The 16,771-nt window shown below is 40.5% G+C and overlaps 1 protein-coding gene across 2 annotated transcripts in view; it reads left to right on the forward strand.

Moving 5' to 3' along the window:
* The window catches only part of LOC149151218 (trafficking protein particle complex subunit-like protein), a 315,768-nt gene that overhangs the window by 165,086 nt on the left and 133,911 nt on the right, over positions 1-16,771 (forward strand). For both annotated transcript variants that reach the window (XM_089439733.1, XM_089439734.1), the window contains one exon: positions 12,479-12,553. In XM_089439733.1, the coding sequence (XP_089295859.1) occupies positions 12,479-12,553 (75 nt within the window). The remainder of the gene's footprint in view (positions 1-12,478; positions 12,554-16,771) is intronic.

A 16,771-nucleotide genomic window follows, 5' to 3' on the forward strand; every position in this document is an offset into this window, starting at 1 on the left:
AATACTGATGATAAACACTACTGCAAACTACACTGACATACAGATCATAAATTGAAATAGATACGAGACAAACACACAAGGGACACTGTTATTTTTGGACAACATGTTCCCAGAAAAACCCAATGCGAGAAAACCAGTGCAACAGTTAGAGGGTTTGTATTATTAAGCAAACAGAATCTGAGTACAACAGGTTGCCTCTCACATCGACTAACCTTACAGAGAAATCACGATAACAAGAAATATATACGAGGGTTTACCTCGTTCTCCAAGTCACAATTGATCCACTGAGTGGCCTGACTCCGGCAAACACTGCGAAATCCCATTGCAATCACTGCTTGGGCCAACGTCTTGCCTCTAGGAGATTGTGCCACCCCTTCTGCTAGATCGATTTGTTGGAGGAAGACTGCTGTTCAATGCTCTCGTCTCAAAACCTCGCTTCTTTAGCAAAATATCGAATTTCTGACGAATATTCTGCACTGCCACTACAAGAGACCCTCTTGGCCTGCGTCAGCACTGCATGAGCCCCTTCTTGGGCTGCGTAGGCCTCTGCGCTGCCTCTCTAATGCTATTGCTACCTCTTTGACTGGTAGTCTTTGGCTCGGAATTCCTTTCCGATCCAAATCTCTACTTTTGCCCCTCACTGCAACTCAGATCACTAGTTCGATTTTCTCAGCAAACCACGCCCCAGAAAAATCGAACTGACTGGTCACTTGGTGTATCTCCAACTGACCCTCAAGCCTCCTCTTATACTTTTCCTGTTGATGAATCAACAACCGAGATTAAGTCCCTAATCAACGGCGAAGATTAAAACAGACTTGCTCCTCTCCTCTTAGAAGCTTCTCACCCATATTTTTATTAATACCCATTAATATTTTTATTTTCCTAAGTTTAGACTTAGGAACCAATTTAAAATATTAATTATTTTAATAACCCACAATCCGGATGGAATTTCTCCAAACGATTTTTGGGTCTTGGAGATCTTATGTATTCTAGCCCCTCCACAAAATTTTGGAGCTAGAGCACATCCGATGCTACCCCAAAATCAACTCTCCCTCTTAGCGAGGAATGTGCTCTTGCAATACATCCAACTAGAAGCATTACATCAGTCCATGACATCGGTCCTCTGTGCTGCTGATGCTTGGCCTGCTGCCCTTCATCCATTGCACTGCTGCACCTTGTACTACTGCCCATGACACTGCCACTGCCACTGCTGCATTTGTACTACAACTCCCTCTCAAAATGCTGCATCATGCTGCCCATAGCACTGCCACTGCTAACTATTACACTGCAACTCAGTTGTTGAGAAGTAAGCAACTGAAAATCCACCCAAAAAGTTGACATGATGGTCAGTCTGGATGCCTCGTGATGTTGAAGCTACCTCTGTTGCTAATCTGTGCTAACCCTTTGCTGCTACTGCGCTACTGCAATCTACTCTGTGCCTCTCGCACTGCTGCAACCTCCACTATGTTGCTTCAGACTCTGGTACTCTAGCTTTGCCACTGTTGCTCCATCATCCCTCGCACCAACTGACTCCCATCATTTTGCTACTGTCGTTAAGGGCTCCCGTAGTCGTATGTGATCCAAGAGTTTGGGCACCTCAAGGATCCTGCCCCTATGTAGTCCTCCCGACTACAATTCGATGTCGCTCCATCTTTTTTCTAGAGGTGCACGAGCACTCACGGCGCAATCATCGTCATCATCCTCCTTGTCAGCTTTCGTTGGAGCAGCCTTCGAGTTAGAAGCCTTTTCCTTGCCCTTCGTCTGGGGGCATTGAGTGGAAAAATGTCCTAGTTCCCCACACTTGAAGCATCTGACCTTGGATATATCCTTTTTCTTCCTTTTCTGCTACCCTTGCTGTCTCGATGATGCGAGAGTTGCATCCTCCTCCTCCTCCTTCTTGACTTGGGCTCCTTTGTCGCTACTCCCTGCCTTGGTCAGCCTCCTGATCTCTTCTTGTCGAAGAGTTGCCCACATCTCTTCCCAACTTGGGAGAGAAGCTCTGCCCAAGATACTCTGGACAAATGTCTCCCAGTCATCAGTGACTGCATTTAGGGCAGTCCTGACCATGAACTTAGGATCTAGTGTAGACCCCACAAAAGTCAGCTGGTTTCGAATCCCTTGCAACTTGAGAAGGAAGGGATCGATCTCTTCTCCCTTCTGCATCTAGTACTGTCTCAGTTGATTCTAAAATAGCATCTTCCATTGAACGAAAGTCCCTTGGTACAAGGTGGTTAGCGTCTCTCACATCTCCCTTGCTGTTTTCTTCTCAGCAATGTGTGGGACCACATGATTTTTGACCCCATCTAAAATCATGCATTTAGCCTTCATCTAGGCCTCCTTGTACTTTTTCAGCGGATCAACGTCGATCGAAACAACAACTACCTTCAAGACATAGTCCTTGATGTGATTTTTGTCTAGGACTGCTAGGATCCCGACCTTCCAGATGACAAAGTTGGATGCTCCATCCAATCTGTCCCGATCCCTCAGTGCATTGACTACCATCTTTGCTCAAACAAGTTCTCTTCTCCCTCTCTTAGTGTTGCCCCAACAAGACTTGAATCTGGATTTCTTTGGCGCTAGAAATCCTCTAAGGAACAAGTTTTTTCCTGACTCCCTCTAAGTCCTGATTTCTGTTATGAACTTAAAGTCATAGCAATTAAATAAATATTAAAATATTATTCAAATAAATAAATTATTAATTATAATCAATTAATTAGCAAATAACTAGTTAAATGAAGAGACATTAGTCCCCAAGGGACATGTCTCTCTGATTAGGCATGGCCAATCAACTCCTATTTAAGGAGCATCGCCTCAGCCTTGTATTCAACATTAAATTTTTATCAATATATATATATATATATATTAGATTTAGAATTTATCTGGTGTTTTAGTATCAGTCTACTTGTATTCTAACAGTGGTATCAGAGCCAGACTTTGTCTGGTGACACCCACGATAGCTTGCTGGCTCTCAGGCCCTACGGGCCTCCCATTTCCGGCTTGTTCGACTGTTTCGCTGTTGCGGACTGAACAGGTTATGTCCTCGGATACGACAGAAGGAATGACTGGCCATGAATATATATAACGATATTATATAATTGTGATTTAATTAATTAATTAATTAAAAAAAATAAAATAAAAAAACAAAAATTATTATTATTATTTGAAAAAAATTGGGTCTTCAAGAAAAAAACGAAACAAAATGATGAGCGACAACAATGACGGTATGAAAAAGATTCAAGAGGACATCAGCAAGCTAAATAAACGCATAGATTGTATTGAGAAGTCAGTCAGTAAGCAGGACCAGATGGCCAACGATATCTCTTACTTAAAATACTTGATGAGCCGGTGCTTCGGAGAGACCGATCCACCTTCAGCTACATAGAGTCCCAAGACTCCAGAAGGTGAGACTTCTCTAGAGCATGACTTCCTGAGGTGTGAGAAGCAACAAATACCCCAAATTCACTTCAAAGGAAGCCAATATTATACTCAATCTTCCGGAAGAAACAAAAATGAATTACCTAAGTATGATGGTAAGAACTTTAAAGGCGCCGTCGTATGGGTAAATAAGATGGATGTGATTTTTTGGCAAACCCTCCGCTCGACGAACAAGAGAGTCATGACTACATCCAACTACTTAGAAGTAGAATCGTATGATTGGTTTTTGTGGTGGTCATCTAAATGCACGAGTTGCTCGTTCAATTGGCAAAAATTTAAAAACGCTCTGTTAAAAAGGTTTCATGAGGAGGAGGAGGATGATGTCTATGAGAGATTTGTTCACCTGAAGCAAAAAAGATCAGTGAGTGAATACACTCACGAATGGGAAGTATTAGTAGTAAGGCAGAAAGGGTTTTCGGATGAGGAGATGCTAAAAATGTATCGTTGTGGCCTTAAAGATTACATTCGCGAAGAACTAAAATTGCATAAACCCAAATCCATTGAGGAGGCCAGACATGCAGCCATAATCAACGAGCGGAAATATAAACTTCACAAAGCACCATATGCCAGTAACGACAGGACTAACAACTATTCCAAGGGGAAGACAGGTAAAACCTCGTCAGAAAATACTAGCAAGTACGTTCCACCACCGTTGCGAAATGAAGGAAAACAACAATCTAATGTCGAAAGGAAAAAGGATGGCAAATGCTGGAAGTGTGGAGACAAGTATTACATAGGACACAAGTGCGCAACACAAAAATTGTACAACTGTGAAGCTAAACAAGAAGAGGGATCTTTAGAAGACAGCTCTGACGAAGAGGACAATGAAGAAAATGCAAACCCTAGTCCAGAATCAGAAGACGATATACCACGAATTTTCATAGTAGCCATTACAGGGATAGCTCAACCACAGACACTAAAGCTTAAAAGGTCACATCAAGAAGCAAAGCGTTATTGTTCTAGTGGACTCAGGAAGTACGCACAACTTTGTATATGTCAATGTTGCAAAAACACTGAACATCTTTGCTTACCCAGTAGTAGACTTAAAAGTTATGGTAGCAGATGGAAAACGTATAGATGGAGTGGGCAAGTGCCATAAGGTTAAGTTGCAATTAAGCGACTATGCAATGGAGTCCAGTTTTTATACGGTTCCCCTAGGAGGAGTAGATGTTGTTTTGGGTGTACAGTGGTTAAGAACACTAGGCACATATTCAGCAAATCACATAAAACAGTTCATTAGATTCAAATGGGATGGAAGGAAATATTAGTTGTTTGAGTTTCAAGCACCACCAACACAAGTCATCTCTGCTCAACAGATGAAGAAGCTTATTCGCAAGGGGGCACCAACATTTGTTGCACAATGTCAGCACTTGGAATTATTATCGATAGAAGGGACTCATCAACCATCAAAGATTTCATTCTTGATCCAGAAATACGAGAAGGTTTTCCAAGATCTACCAATGAAGTTACCCTCGGAAAGGCAAATTGAACACATTATTGAAGTAAAACGAGACTCAACACCATAATGTTAAGCCATATCGTTATCCCCATCACCACAAGACAAATAGAACGCTTAATACAAGACCTGTTGAAGCATGGAATCATTACGAAGAGTAGAAGTCCATATGCTGCACCCGTAGTATTGGTCAGAAAGAAGGACAGATCTTTCCGATTATGTATAGATTACAGAGGCTTAAACAAAATCACTAGTAAGCATAAGTTTCTGATTCTGTTCATTGATGAAATGCTAGATGGATTATATGGTGCAGAATATTTTTTCCAAGTTAGATCTAAGATAGGCTACTACGAATATGAGTAAGGTTAGAAGACGTTGAAAAGACAACATTCAGGACTCATGAAGGGCATTACGAGTTCAAGGTCATGCCATTTGGATTAACAAATGCACCAGCCACCTTCCAAGCAACCATGAATGAGCTCTTTCACCCTTATCTTTGGAAGTTTGTATTAGTTTTCTTCGATGATATTCTAGTCTACAGTAAGACGTGGAAAGAACATCTCAAACATCTAGAAGAAGTGTTGTCTGTTTTGGAAAAGAACTAGTTTTACGCCAAGCTATCAAAATGTACGTTTGGGCAGAAGGAAGTTGAATACCTAGGACATATTATATCGAGGGAAGGAGTCCAAGTGGATCCCAACAAAATCAAGGCAATCAAAGAATGGCCCAAACCCAAGAACATATCTAAGCTGAGGGGATTTTTAGGTTTAACAGGGTATTACAGAAGATTTATAAAAAACTATGCACATCTGACAACACCCTTGACGAATTTGTTAAAGAAAAATGCTTTTAAGTGGGATGACCAAGCAGACAAGTGTTTTGAGAAATTAAAGGAAGTGATGTCAACCACACCAGTACTAGCAACTCCTGACTTCTCCAAACCGTTCGTAGTCGAATGTGATGCTTCTGGGTTCGGAATTGGAGTTGTATTAATGCAGGACAACCACCCTATAGCATTTGAGAGCAGGAAACTTAATAAACGAGAAGGCTTAAAATCAACATACCAAAAGGAGATGCTCGCCATCATACACGCCTTGACGAAGTGGCGCCAATATTTGCTTGGAAGTAAATTTTCAATTCGAACCGACCACAACAGTCTTCAATTCTTACTTCAGCAAAAGACATTATCAACAAAAAAATAGAAGTGGATGGAGTAGTTGTCCGCTTTTGAGTTAGAAATATTACACAAGAAGGGAAAGGAGAATGTTGTAGTTGATGCACTCTCACGTGGAGATGACGATCACACAACATGTGCCGCCATGATAGTTGTTCCGGAATGGTTGGATGAAATACGAGCCGAATATGCCAAGGATAAGGATTGTGACTCCATGATTAACAATATCAGTGAGTATACCAACTTCGAGCAGAAAATGACATCTTATGGTACAAGTGTAGAATTTACCTAACACCCGCATCCAAATTTAAGGTGAAAATACCAAAGGAGTCTCACAATTCGCTAGCAGCCGAACATGTCGGATTCTACAAGACTTACTACAACATCCGACAGTCATTCTATTGGAAGGGTATGAGCAAGGAAATTCAGAAATATGTTGCAGAATGTGATATTTGTCAAAGAAGCAAGAGCGAAAATGTTCCAACTCCAAGATTGCTACATCCACTACACATTCCAAATTAGAAGTGGGAGGAGATTTCGATGGATTTTATTGAAGGACTACCTGCATCTGAAGGAAAGGATAAAATATTTGTAGTAGTCGACAGGGTCACTAAATATGCCCAATTTATGGCTATTAAAAAGACTGACACAACTAAACAAATCGCTGGTGTGTTTTGTAAAAATATTTACAAACTACACGGGTTTCCTAAGGTCATAGTCAGCGATAGAGATGTAAGGTTTAAAGGAAAATTTTGGAAGGAATTTTGCCATCAAGCAGGAATATCCCTCAATATGAGTTCAACTTCGGCCTATCACCCCCAAACAGATGGGAAAACCGAAATCGTTAATAAATGCTTGGAAACATATCTTCGTTGTTTCGTTATAGACAAACAAAACAGATGGACACAGTGGCTACACCTGTCAGAATGGTGGTATAATACCGCATACCACACGTCAGCCAAGATGACACCCTTCCAAGCCTTATATGGTTATGAGCCACCCAAGTGGAAGGACTTTTCACTCCTTGATTCTAGGGTACCAGCAATTAAAGACCACTTAGGAGAAAGTCAAAGGATCATCACCTTACTAAAAGAAAATCTAACCACGACTCATAATAGAATGAAACAACAAGCTGACCAACACCACTCTAAAAGAGAGTTCGAGGAGGGAGATTGGGTGTTTGTTAGACTCCAACCTTATAAGCAACTATCATTAAAACAACAAGGGAAGAATAAATTGTCACCTAAATATTATGGACCATATCAGATAATCAAAAAGATAAGTAGTGTAGCTTATGGGTTAAAGTTACTGGACAACTGCCGAATCCATAATACCTTTCACGTATCAAGTCTCAAAAGAGTATTAGGGCAAAACCAAATAGCACAAACATAAATACCAGAGACCGATGAAGAAGGAAGAATAATCCTTGAACCAATAGGTATACTCGCTACCCGAGAAATGGTTTTACGATCTAAGACAATAAAGGAATACCTCATCAAATGGAAGAGGTTACCAGAGGAAGATTCGTCTTGGGAATCAGAACATTTTTTTTATCAACACCCAGGCCTACCTATGCTTTGAGGACAAAGCATCTTAAGGGGAAGGCAATGTTATGAAGTTATGAACTTAAAGTCATAACAATTAAATAAATATTAAAATATTAAAATATTATTTAAATAAATAAATATTAAAATATTATTTAAATAAATAAATTATTAATTATAATCAATTAATTAGCAAATAACTAGTTAAATGAAGAGACATCAGTCCCCAAGGGACATGTTTCTCTAATTAGGCATGGCCAGTCAACTCCTATACAAGGAGCACTGCCTCAACTTTGTATTCAACATTAAATTTTTATCAATATATATATATATATATACATATATATATATATATATATATATATATATATATATATACATATTACATTCAGAATTTATCTGGTGTTTTATTATCAGTCTACAACAATTTAGAATCTAAATTCTAACAATTTCCTTCACGGAAATCCTCCCGCCAAATGTCGAATCACTCCTCTCCAATCTTCCTTTGCTGCTGCTCAGCAACCCAGATCTAGATTTCTTTGGCAAGAAATCTGCTAAGGTAGTGACTCCCTCTACCTCAGCTTTGTCTCCTTAGACACTGTTTTGCACCAATAGCAACAACGTCCCACCAACACCTTAGATTCGATTTGCACTGCTCCCTCTGCCCCAACAATTGAAGAATCTGAGCTCCTCAGGCTCTGCGCAGTCACTGCGTGAGCTAGATCAGCTCCTCCTGGCCACTGCGTCACTCCTTCCTAGCTCAGAAAGATGACGTGGCTTTGCGTGAGCCTGATCTGCCCCTCTCTGCTTCTGCGCTGGCCTAGATAGCTGACGCAGTTACTGCGTGGGCTCCTCCCAGCTACTGTGTCACCCTCACTTGGCTCAGAATGCTGATGTAGGCACTGCGTGAGCCTCTGCGTCACCTCTTCTGCACTGCGTCACTCTCCCTCTGCGTCTCTGGCTCTGGAACAATGCTGTCACTCGGGATAGCTGCCTCTCTACAACAGATTTGCTGGATCTCCCGGTTGATGGCTTTAGTATCCTATGATATGTAATGCTCTGATACCATGTGAAAATTTTTGAATTTACACATCATAAATCCTATTGCAATCACTGGTTTATCATCTCCTACTTGTTTTTTACTTTCAACAAGTTATTTAATTATTTAAATACTATTGAAAAACACTACTGCAGACTACACTGACATACCAATCATAAATTGAAATACATACGAGACAAACACACAAGGGACAACATTGTTTTTGGACAACACGTCCTCGGAAAAACCCAATGTGGGAAAACCAGTGCAATAGATAGAGGGTTTGTATTATTAAGCAAGCATAATCTGAGTACAACAGGTTGCCTCTCACACCGGCTAACCTTACAGAGAAATCACTCAGCAAGAAATACATATAAGGGTTTACCTCGTTCTCCAAGTCACAACTGATCCACTGAGTGGCTTGACTCTGACAAACACTGCGAAATCCTACCGCAATCACTGCTTGGGCCAACGTCTTGCCTCTAGGAGACTGTGTCACCCTTTCTGTTGGATTGATTTGCTAGAGGAAGATTGTTGTTCAGCCCTCCCGGCTCAGAACCTCGCTTCTTTAGCAAAATCTCAAACTTCTAACGAATATCCTGCACTGCCACTGCAAGAGACCCTCTTGGCCTGCATCAGCATTGCGTGAGCCCCTCTCTGGGCTGCGTAGGCCTCTGCGCTACCTCTCTGATGCTATTGCTGCCTCTCTGACTGGTACTCTTTGGCTCGAAACTCCTTTCCGATCCAAATCTCTGCTTTTGCCCCTCTCACTGCAACTCAGATCACTAGTTCGATTTTCTCAGCAAACCATGCCCCAGAAAAATCGAACTGACTGATCACTTGGTGTATCTCCAACTGACCCTCAAGCCTCCTCTTATACTTTTCCTGTTGATGAATCAACGACCGAGTCCCTAATCAATGGCTAAGATTAAAACAGACTTGATCCTCGCCTCTTAGAAGCTTCTCACCATATTTTTATTAATACCCATTAATATTTTTATTTTCCTAAGTTTAGACTTAGGAACCCATAAAAAATATTAATTATTTTAATAGCTCACAATCCGGGCGGAATTTCTCCAAACGATTTCTGGAACTTGGAGATATTATGTATTTTAGTCCCTCCACAAAATTTCGGAGCTAGAGCACATCCGATGCTACCCCAAAATCAACACCATAGTGGGCTTTGGCATGTACAAGTGTTTCCAAGCTCAATAGGGGTTTAACCAAGGACCCTATTAGGTGGTTTCAACCTCTAAAGGGGGTGACATGTCCATGGTACATCCTTTAAGTGGTAGGTGGCAAATGATATAATAATGGAATGGAGTGGGGATCAGGGGAGTCATCCAGACCACATGTCAAGGTTCATGGGTAGCTATAATAAGGGAAGCCCACACCTGGGTATGTGAGTGTAGGAGGTAGTAAATCATTGTACATGAGTTACCCTGACCTTTGTTTTTCCACCCTTCTTCATATGCCTTTTTGCATTTATTGGTTTTTCTTCATAACTGCTCGGGGCTCCAGGGGATGAGAGCATGATATGTGATATGTAGCAGTGGATACCCCCTTAAGGTGGGGCGGTCATCGCCCACCAGGGGTTGGGACAATCATGGGTTCCTTAATGATTGCGGAGGCCTCATCTAGGGCCCATAGGAACCAGGGTGATGGCCATGGATAAGTGGTAGAGCTCATGTTTGGCTTTTGCCCACGTGCTGAATTTGTATGTCCTGACCATCTTTTGCATTTTGTGGTACATTTCGTGTTGAGAGTGGCCAAATTATGCCTTTTTTTTTTTAGTTGTATCAAGTTCAACTTCCGGGCATTGTTCCAGACTTGATCCAAGGTGTGGACAAGGGGAGGGGGAGGCTAACCCTATGTGGACCCAGATGGGAAAATAAATGAATGGGGCTAAAATGAGTGGAATAGGAGTGATGTAGGTGGTATCGGGAAGTGGGACCACGCAACCAAAATCGGGATTTCCCATGTAGTGCCAACCCAAAAGCCAAATGGTTAGTAAAGGAGATCCCATAGGACTAGGATACAAGGGTAACCACGAAATTAGGCAGTGGAGACAAGAATACAAAGCTTAACCCACTCTTTCCGCCGAATCCCCCCACCAATTCATGCCCAAAAATGCCCATGACAAGTAAGGAAAATTACTCAACTATACCAATGAAAAGCCATACCTTTGGGATCGGGAGGCCCACACTCAAACATACATTCATAAGAGATGGGTGAAGGATCACATGGCTGGCTCAGGTGGCGAAGAAAATGGCACATCGAGCTATCTGGGGGCTATTGATTGAGGACCATCTAGGAGAATTTTTTTCTCCTATATACAGTACCCACAGGACTAGGATACAAGGGTAACCACGAAATTGGGTAGTGGAGACAAGAATACAAGCTTAACCCACTCTTTCCGCCGAATCCCCCCACCAATTCATGCCCAAAAGTGCCCATGACAAGTAAGGAAAATTACTCAACTATACCAATGAAAAGCCATACCTTTGGGGTCGGGAGGCCCCCCTTCAAACATACATTCATAGCAGATGGGTGAAGGATCACATCGTTGGTTCAAGTGCGAAGAAAATGGCACATCGAGCTATCTGGGGGCTGCCAACTGAGGACCATCTAGGAGAATTTTTTTCTCCTATATAAACTACCCACAGGGGGTGGGTAACAAGTCTCTAGTCAAGAATACATTACCAAGATCCCATCTATATGCATCAATGTAAATGAGCATAGTATCAAAACACTGAACTGTCAATCTGATTTAATTTGCCCTTCAAGAAGTGAATCGTAGTCAAAGTTCTTTTATTGGTAAAATATGGACCATTTGAGGTTGTTTCTTGCCACTTTGATGTTTGAATTGAAGATATAAGTTACTACCCATCGAGAGTTAATTCGATTCAATGTTTTTCTATTGGCAAAATGTAGAACATGTGAGATTGTTTCTTGCCATTGAGGTGTTTGAATTGAAAATCTCCGAGATCAAATAGTAGATAATTTTGAAACACCCAAAATTGTATATTCTATGATAGATATTCCATTCCTCCATTCAAATTCGACAATGGATCCAATGATCTTAGTAGATACAACCCAGATTTCCTAAAATAATGCTATACTTTACCCAAATATAATGATGAACAAAGCAAATGAATGAGGGTATTGTACATCTTTGTCTTAGTGTCCTTGGCATCCTCTAATGAGCATGTAGTGTATGTTGCTACTCACCTTGGGGACACTTCTTATCGTCCAAATTTTAACACTACTACTATTTTAACACTCTACTACTTATAATGACAATGTATTTTCTTACTGGCCACCTACCATATCCTATGGCTATTTTTAAACAATAGTTTGTTTTGTGTGGTTGATCTCAATTCTCTAGTGCAGGTAACATTATCATTGAAGTTTCTATGGCATTAGCATAATTTAACTATGGTTCCATGGGCTTCATTTTAATGCAAGTGTAATTAGCGAGCAAAGTATAGTTGACTAAAGTCTAAAGTAAACATATAGAACCTACACCAGCAGTTATTTTTATCTTTTGGAGGTAATTATCTAGGCTATATCAACATTACATCTGAATATAATTAGCTTTTAGAAATACAGACTCTTATAGTATTTTGTCTTTATATTTTTGTTGGATTTTAGTATATTTATGCTTTATATTATATGGTATATGAAATTTTTTTCCAATTGTGTTGCATACCTTTGCATTAGAAATGGTTAAGAGATTACTTTGGAGGATTATTGGTTCTTTCCTTGAGAATGTTCCCAACAAATTCTTAAACTCATGTAAATTTAACAAGGTCTTGTTTGTTTTGTAGTCTATACCACACAAGGATGTTGATGTACAGATTGTGCAATTGCCCCCTCACATTATATTAGAGCGGCCATTTTTGGTATCTACTTTGACCCATCAAATAAATTTCAAATGCTTTGACTCTTTGATTGATATAAATGAAAATTGTTAAAACAGTTAGTCAAATAAACATATTTTTTCATTGTAAGAATGCATTATTTTTTGTTATTTGATTAGGCAGCTAAGTGCAATTATGTATGAGTATGACATGGTTAAAAACTTAGTAAATATGAATTACATTTTTTTCATTCTTTGGGAACCAAAAGATCGGAGAGAAGAGATATGAGTAAATAAGATAGCCTGTTTAGAACAATAGAGCTGACCTCCATCAGTCCTTGTAATAAGTTGTGATGGACCAACGTTTTTGTGATTGATTTAACTAGTGGGGTGGATTCTGTGGGTGGTTTTACTCGAATACTCTTATATTTTGTTAAGATCCACTGTTTGTCATTGAATCACTTTAATCGTAATCGCATAGGAACATATTGACAAAGAAGTGCGATCAAAGAAAAACACTGAATTGTATTATCCACCCTATTTGAGTGTGGGGAAAACTCTCCTAATCACCTCAAGGGGCAACCTTCTAGTAAAATGCTGAAGCAAAGATATGAAATAGAAGATATCTGACAATCACATAAAGAGATTTACATCTTTTATTTTAGATATTGTAGCTGATCTAACCCTAATCCATCAGTAGTGGATCTGATTTAGTAACTGATGTAGGTCCTTTATTAATCACTGGGCGACCTTATGTTAATTAGCCACCATACATCTATTAGCCTCAACTAGGAAGGGTCATAACCAAGGTTGCTAGAACATGGCATGTGGGAACAGGAGCACGTACCATTTCCCATAAAAAGCCCCAGGAGTAGAGCATCTTGTGAGTGTTTTTTTATGTAATATATACTTCATATATGTTATAATGCATTAATATTAAGAAAAAAACACGTAGAATGGCATATTAGCTGCAAATATATGGAAACATGCATATTTGTGCTACTTATATCTGAATACTATTAATATGAAGTCAGAAATGTCATCCATAGTAGATTAATGATCAACTGTTCGAGCATCAACCATCTAACAATTAAAAATATACAGATTTATAAGCCTTGTAATAGAAAACAGACCATTAATTTATGAAATGAAATAGGCTATTCGCGTATTATCAACAAGAACAAAGAGTTGTGTTTACAAAAGAGGTCATCTGTGTATGCTCTAAATCATAATTTAACTGAAGTATGAAGATTGAAAGATCCAAAACATTAAATTGAGTAAGTATTGAAAGGGGAGAAACTATAAACTCAATTTCTATCTGCTTTTCTTTCCTCTTTGCATCACCACAATTTCTCCTTGAGTCTCCACATGCTGGTGGAGCCAAAGTCGGAGGTAGCTATGTAGAATATAGATGAAATTGAACATGATGCTCTTGCTGTTGGAGTCCTAGTCAAAGTGACCATGATAATCGATGGGGGTGGCATCTCACCACGATCATCATCATCAAAAAGAGCATTCTCCAGCCACTCCAAAGCCAAGGCTCCATCCTCCAAATTATCCTCCTTTGGATTGTTGTCCTAAGTATTTGATGTTTTATCCATCTTTGACTCTCCACAATAATGGGACAATAGTTGCAAATCTTAAACCTACTCTAAACACTACTTGGAGCATTCCTTGCATGGCTATTGGAGTGTAGTGTCAGACTGAGAGTGACAGACATTAGGATGCTCCTGGTAACATTGGTGATAACATACCACCCCCCCATAAAAAATCGTTACCCTCAACTTACAGTGAAGAAGTCCACAAGGCACATTTGTAAGCAAGGGTCCTATATATTGGTTTCAACCTTGATTTTCAATTGGTGAAATGTGATTGCCTAATGAAGTGGGTTGAAACTTGAAAGGACTGAGTATACAATTTTAACTAGCAAAGCTGGATAATTGAAGTCAACATTGATAGATTAATGCCCAATGCATTGAATATATCGGTCACCATGGGTTGTGTGTTGATAAACTCATTAAAACATAATTGAAGCCGCTTCCTGCTAGAAAGGAGAAGACACGCTTCATTTTGTTTAGTTGGTGAACCATAAGCAGTTTTTCATTATACATTACTTCAAGGCTTTAGTGATCTTGGTGCTCCTTGGCCACTTCTACAAGTTGCATGGAAAATCCCCAGTTATGCTCTGCATAGGCCATAGCATATTTGGGGAAGCTTTCATCAAGGCTTTCTTCCACATAGGTTTCCCATAAACATGTATATTCCTGAATCCTCAATGGGAGGGGCTAATATATCCATATTCAATGGATCTCTTTTTTGTGAAAATTTCACCAGTGAAATCCTATTGTAGCAACTAGAAATTATTCTTCTAATTGTTAATCAATTTAACAATTTATTTGCTATGGAAAATACCGAATAAATCACATTGCAACCTTCACAAACAAAATTGCAGAAAATAATAGCACTGGAAATTGAGAAATATGTTAGCACACACACATCAAAATTAACACAATTATTTTTGGACAATTGTCCTCGAAAAAACCCAATGTGGGAAAACCGGTGCAGCAGTTGAGGGTTTTTATTATTATGCAGCAATGAGAAATTCTGAGTACAATCTGGATGCCGACCACTGGCAATCCTACAGAGAAATTACTGGCAAAAATATTGTGAGGAATTTTCCTCACCTGCATTAGCAATCTGGGCTCTGATTGTAACTCCAAGTGAGCTGTACATAGTACAAACAACCTCTACATAGGCCTACGTCGCCCTTGCGCAGTTCCTTCCGTGCTCTGCCTAAATCAGCTGCTCCTGTAGCCGCCATGTCTGTTATTGGCTGAGAAACCCTCTCTGGCCTATTGGAACACTATCCCAGCCTCTGGAACTGAAATTCAGCTTCTCTCCAGTATGATTGAATTGCCTCTAGAGGCTTCTGCGCAACCCCTGCATCAACCTCACTGTGGCTCTTTCTGCCTCTCTGCAATGCACTTCATCGGATCTGGAAAACTTCCTCCGACTCACTGTCCCTGCCCCTCACTGTCTCTGCTTCCTTCTAAAGCTCGAACTCTTTCGGCAACTGTTGGCTCTCTAGAAAAATTGAACTCTCCAAGGAAATCGAACTCCACAAGTGTGTTCTCCATCTACCCATCGACTTCTTATAATCCTCTGTTGGATCTCCAACGACCAAGATTAAAACTTAATCAAGGGCCGAAATTAATTCCTCTCCACAAAGTTTTGAGACTAGAACACCTCCGATGCTACAAAAACTAGCACTCCCTCTTAGCAAGGAAGGTGTTCTCTCTAGTGCTGCACACTCTGCCACAACACTCTGTCTTTGTACCACCCTCTGTCACACTACTGATGTTTGGCTACTACCCACCAACCACTGTGCAACTATGATGCCACATCTGCACTACTGCTGACACTGCCATACTGTTGCCAACCTTGCATCTGCATTGCAACTCCCTCTCAACTGTTGTTGCTGCAACTGAGAAGCATCCTAAATACTGAATCAACTGTGTCTTCTGCATTTGTATCCTGAGCATCTCACTGCTACTAGCACCTGCATTGTCCACTGAAGAATCTGCGTTAGTGCTGACTCTGATATTGAGTCTCTTGCTCTGCTGCCAACACTGCACTGCACTCCTCAGCACCTGACTGCCACTAGTCTACAACTGTCACTCTGGAATCTGATTGCATTTGACACTAATCCATCCTACTACTGAATACAGTGGTCCCCCGTAGCAAGGTAATTATCCATGAAGAGGACACCTCAATGGACCCTGCCCATGTCTGCGCTGCTCTAGGACTATAGCTCTAGATCACCCCACCTCTCTCCTGGAAGTATAGCTGCAAACGTCGCAAAATCTTCTTCCAGCTTGGAGGACAACTTATCAATCTTAGCGGACGCTGCTTCCTGGTCCTGCTTCTCCTACTTGTCCTTCTTCTTGAGAGGATACTGCGTACTGTAGTGGTCGGATTCACCACATTTGAAGCACTTGACCTTTGGTAGGTCCTTCTTCTTCTTATTTTCCCCCTGCCCCTAACTGGGACCCTTAGATGCTAGGGCCACATTTTCTTCTTCCTTCTCACCCTTCACGTCCTTGCCACTACTGCCACTGATGGTACTATTTACTAGAGCCTGCCTCAATTCCTGCTGTAGATCAGACCACATCTTGTCCCATTTAGGCAATGTGTCTTTGCCCAAGATACTTTGGACAAACACCTGCCAATCATTTGAGACACTATTCAGTGCCAACCCATA

The sequence above is a fragment of the Pinus tabuliformis genome, chromosome 9 (genome assembly GCF_031772625.1).
Source record: "Pinus tabuliformis cultivar Carrire ecotype Pingquan chromosome 9, CPIR1, whole genome shotgun sequence".
NCBI classification, from domain to species: Eukaryota; Viridiplantae; Streptophyta; class Pinopsida; order Pinales; family Pinaceae; genus Pinus; species Pinus tabuliformis.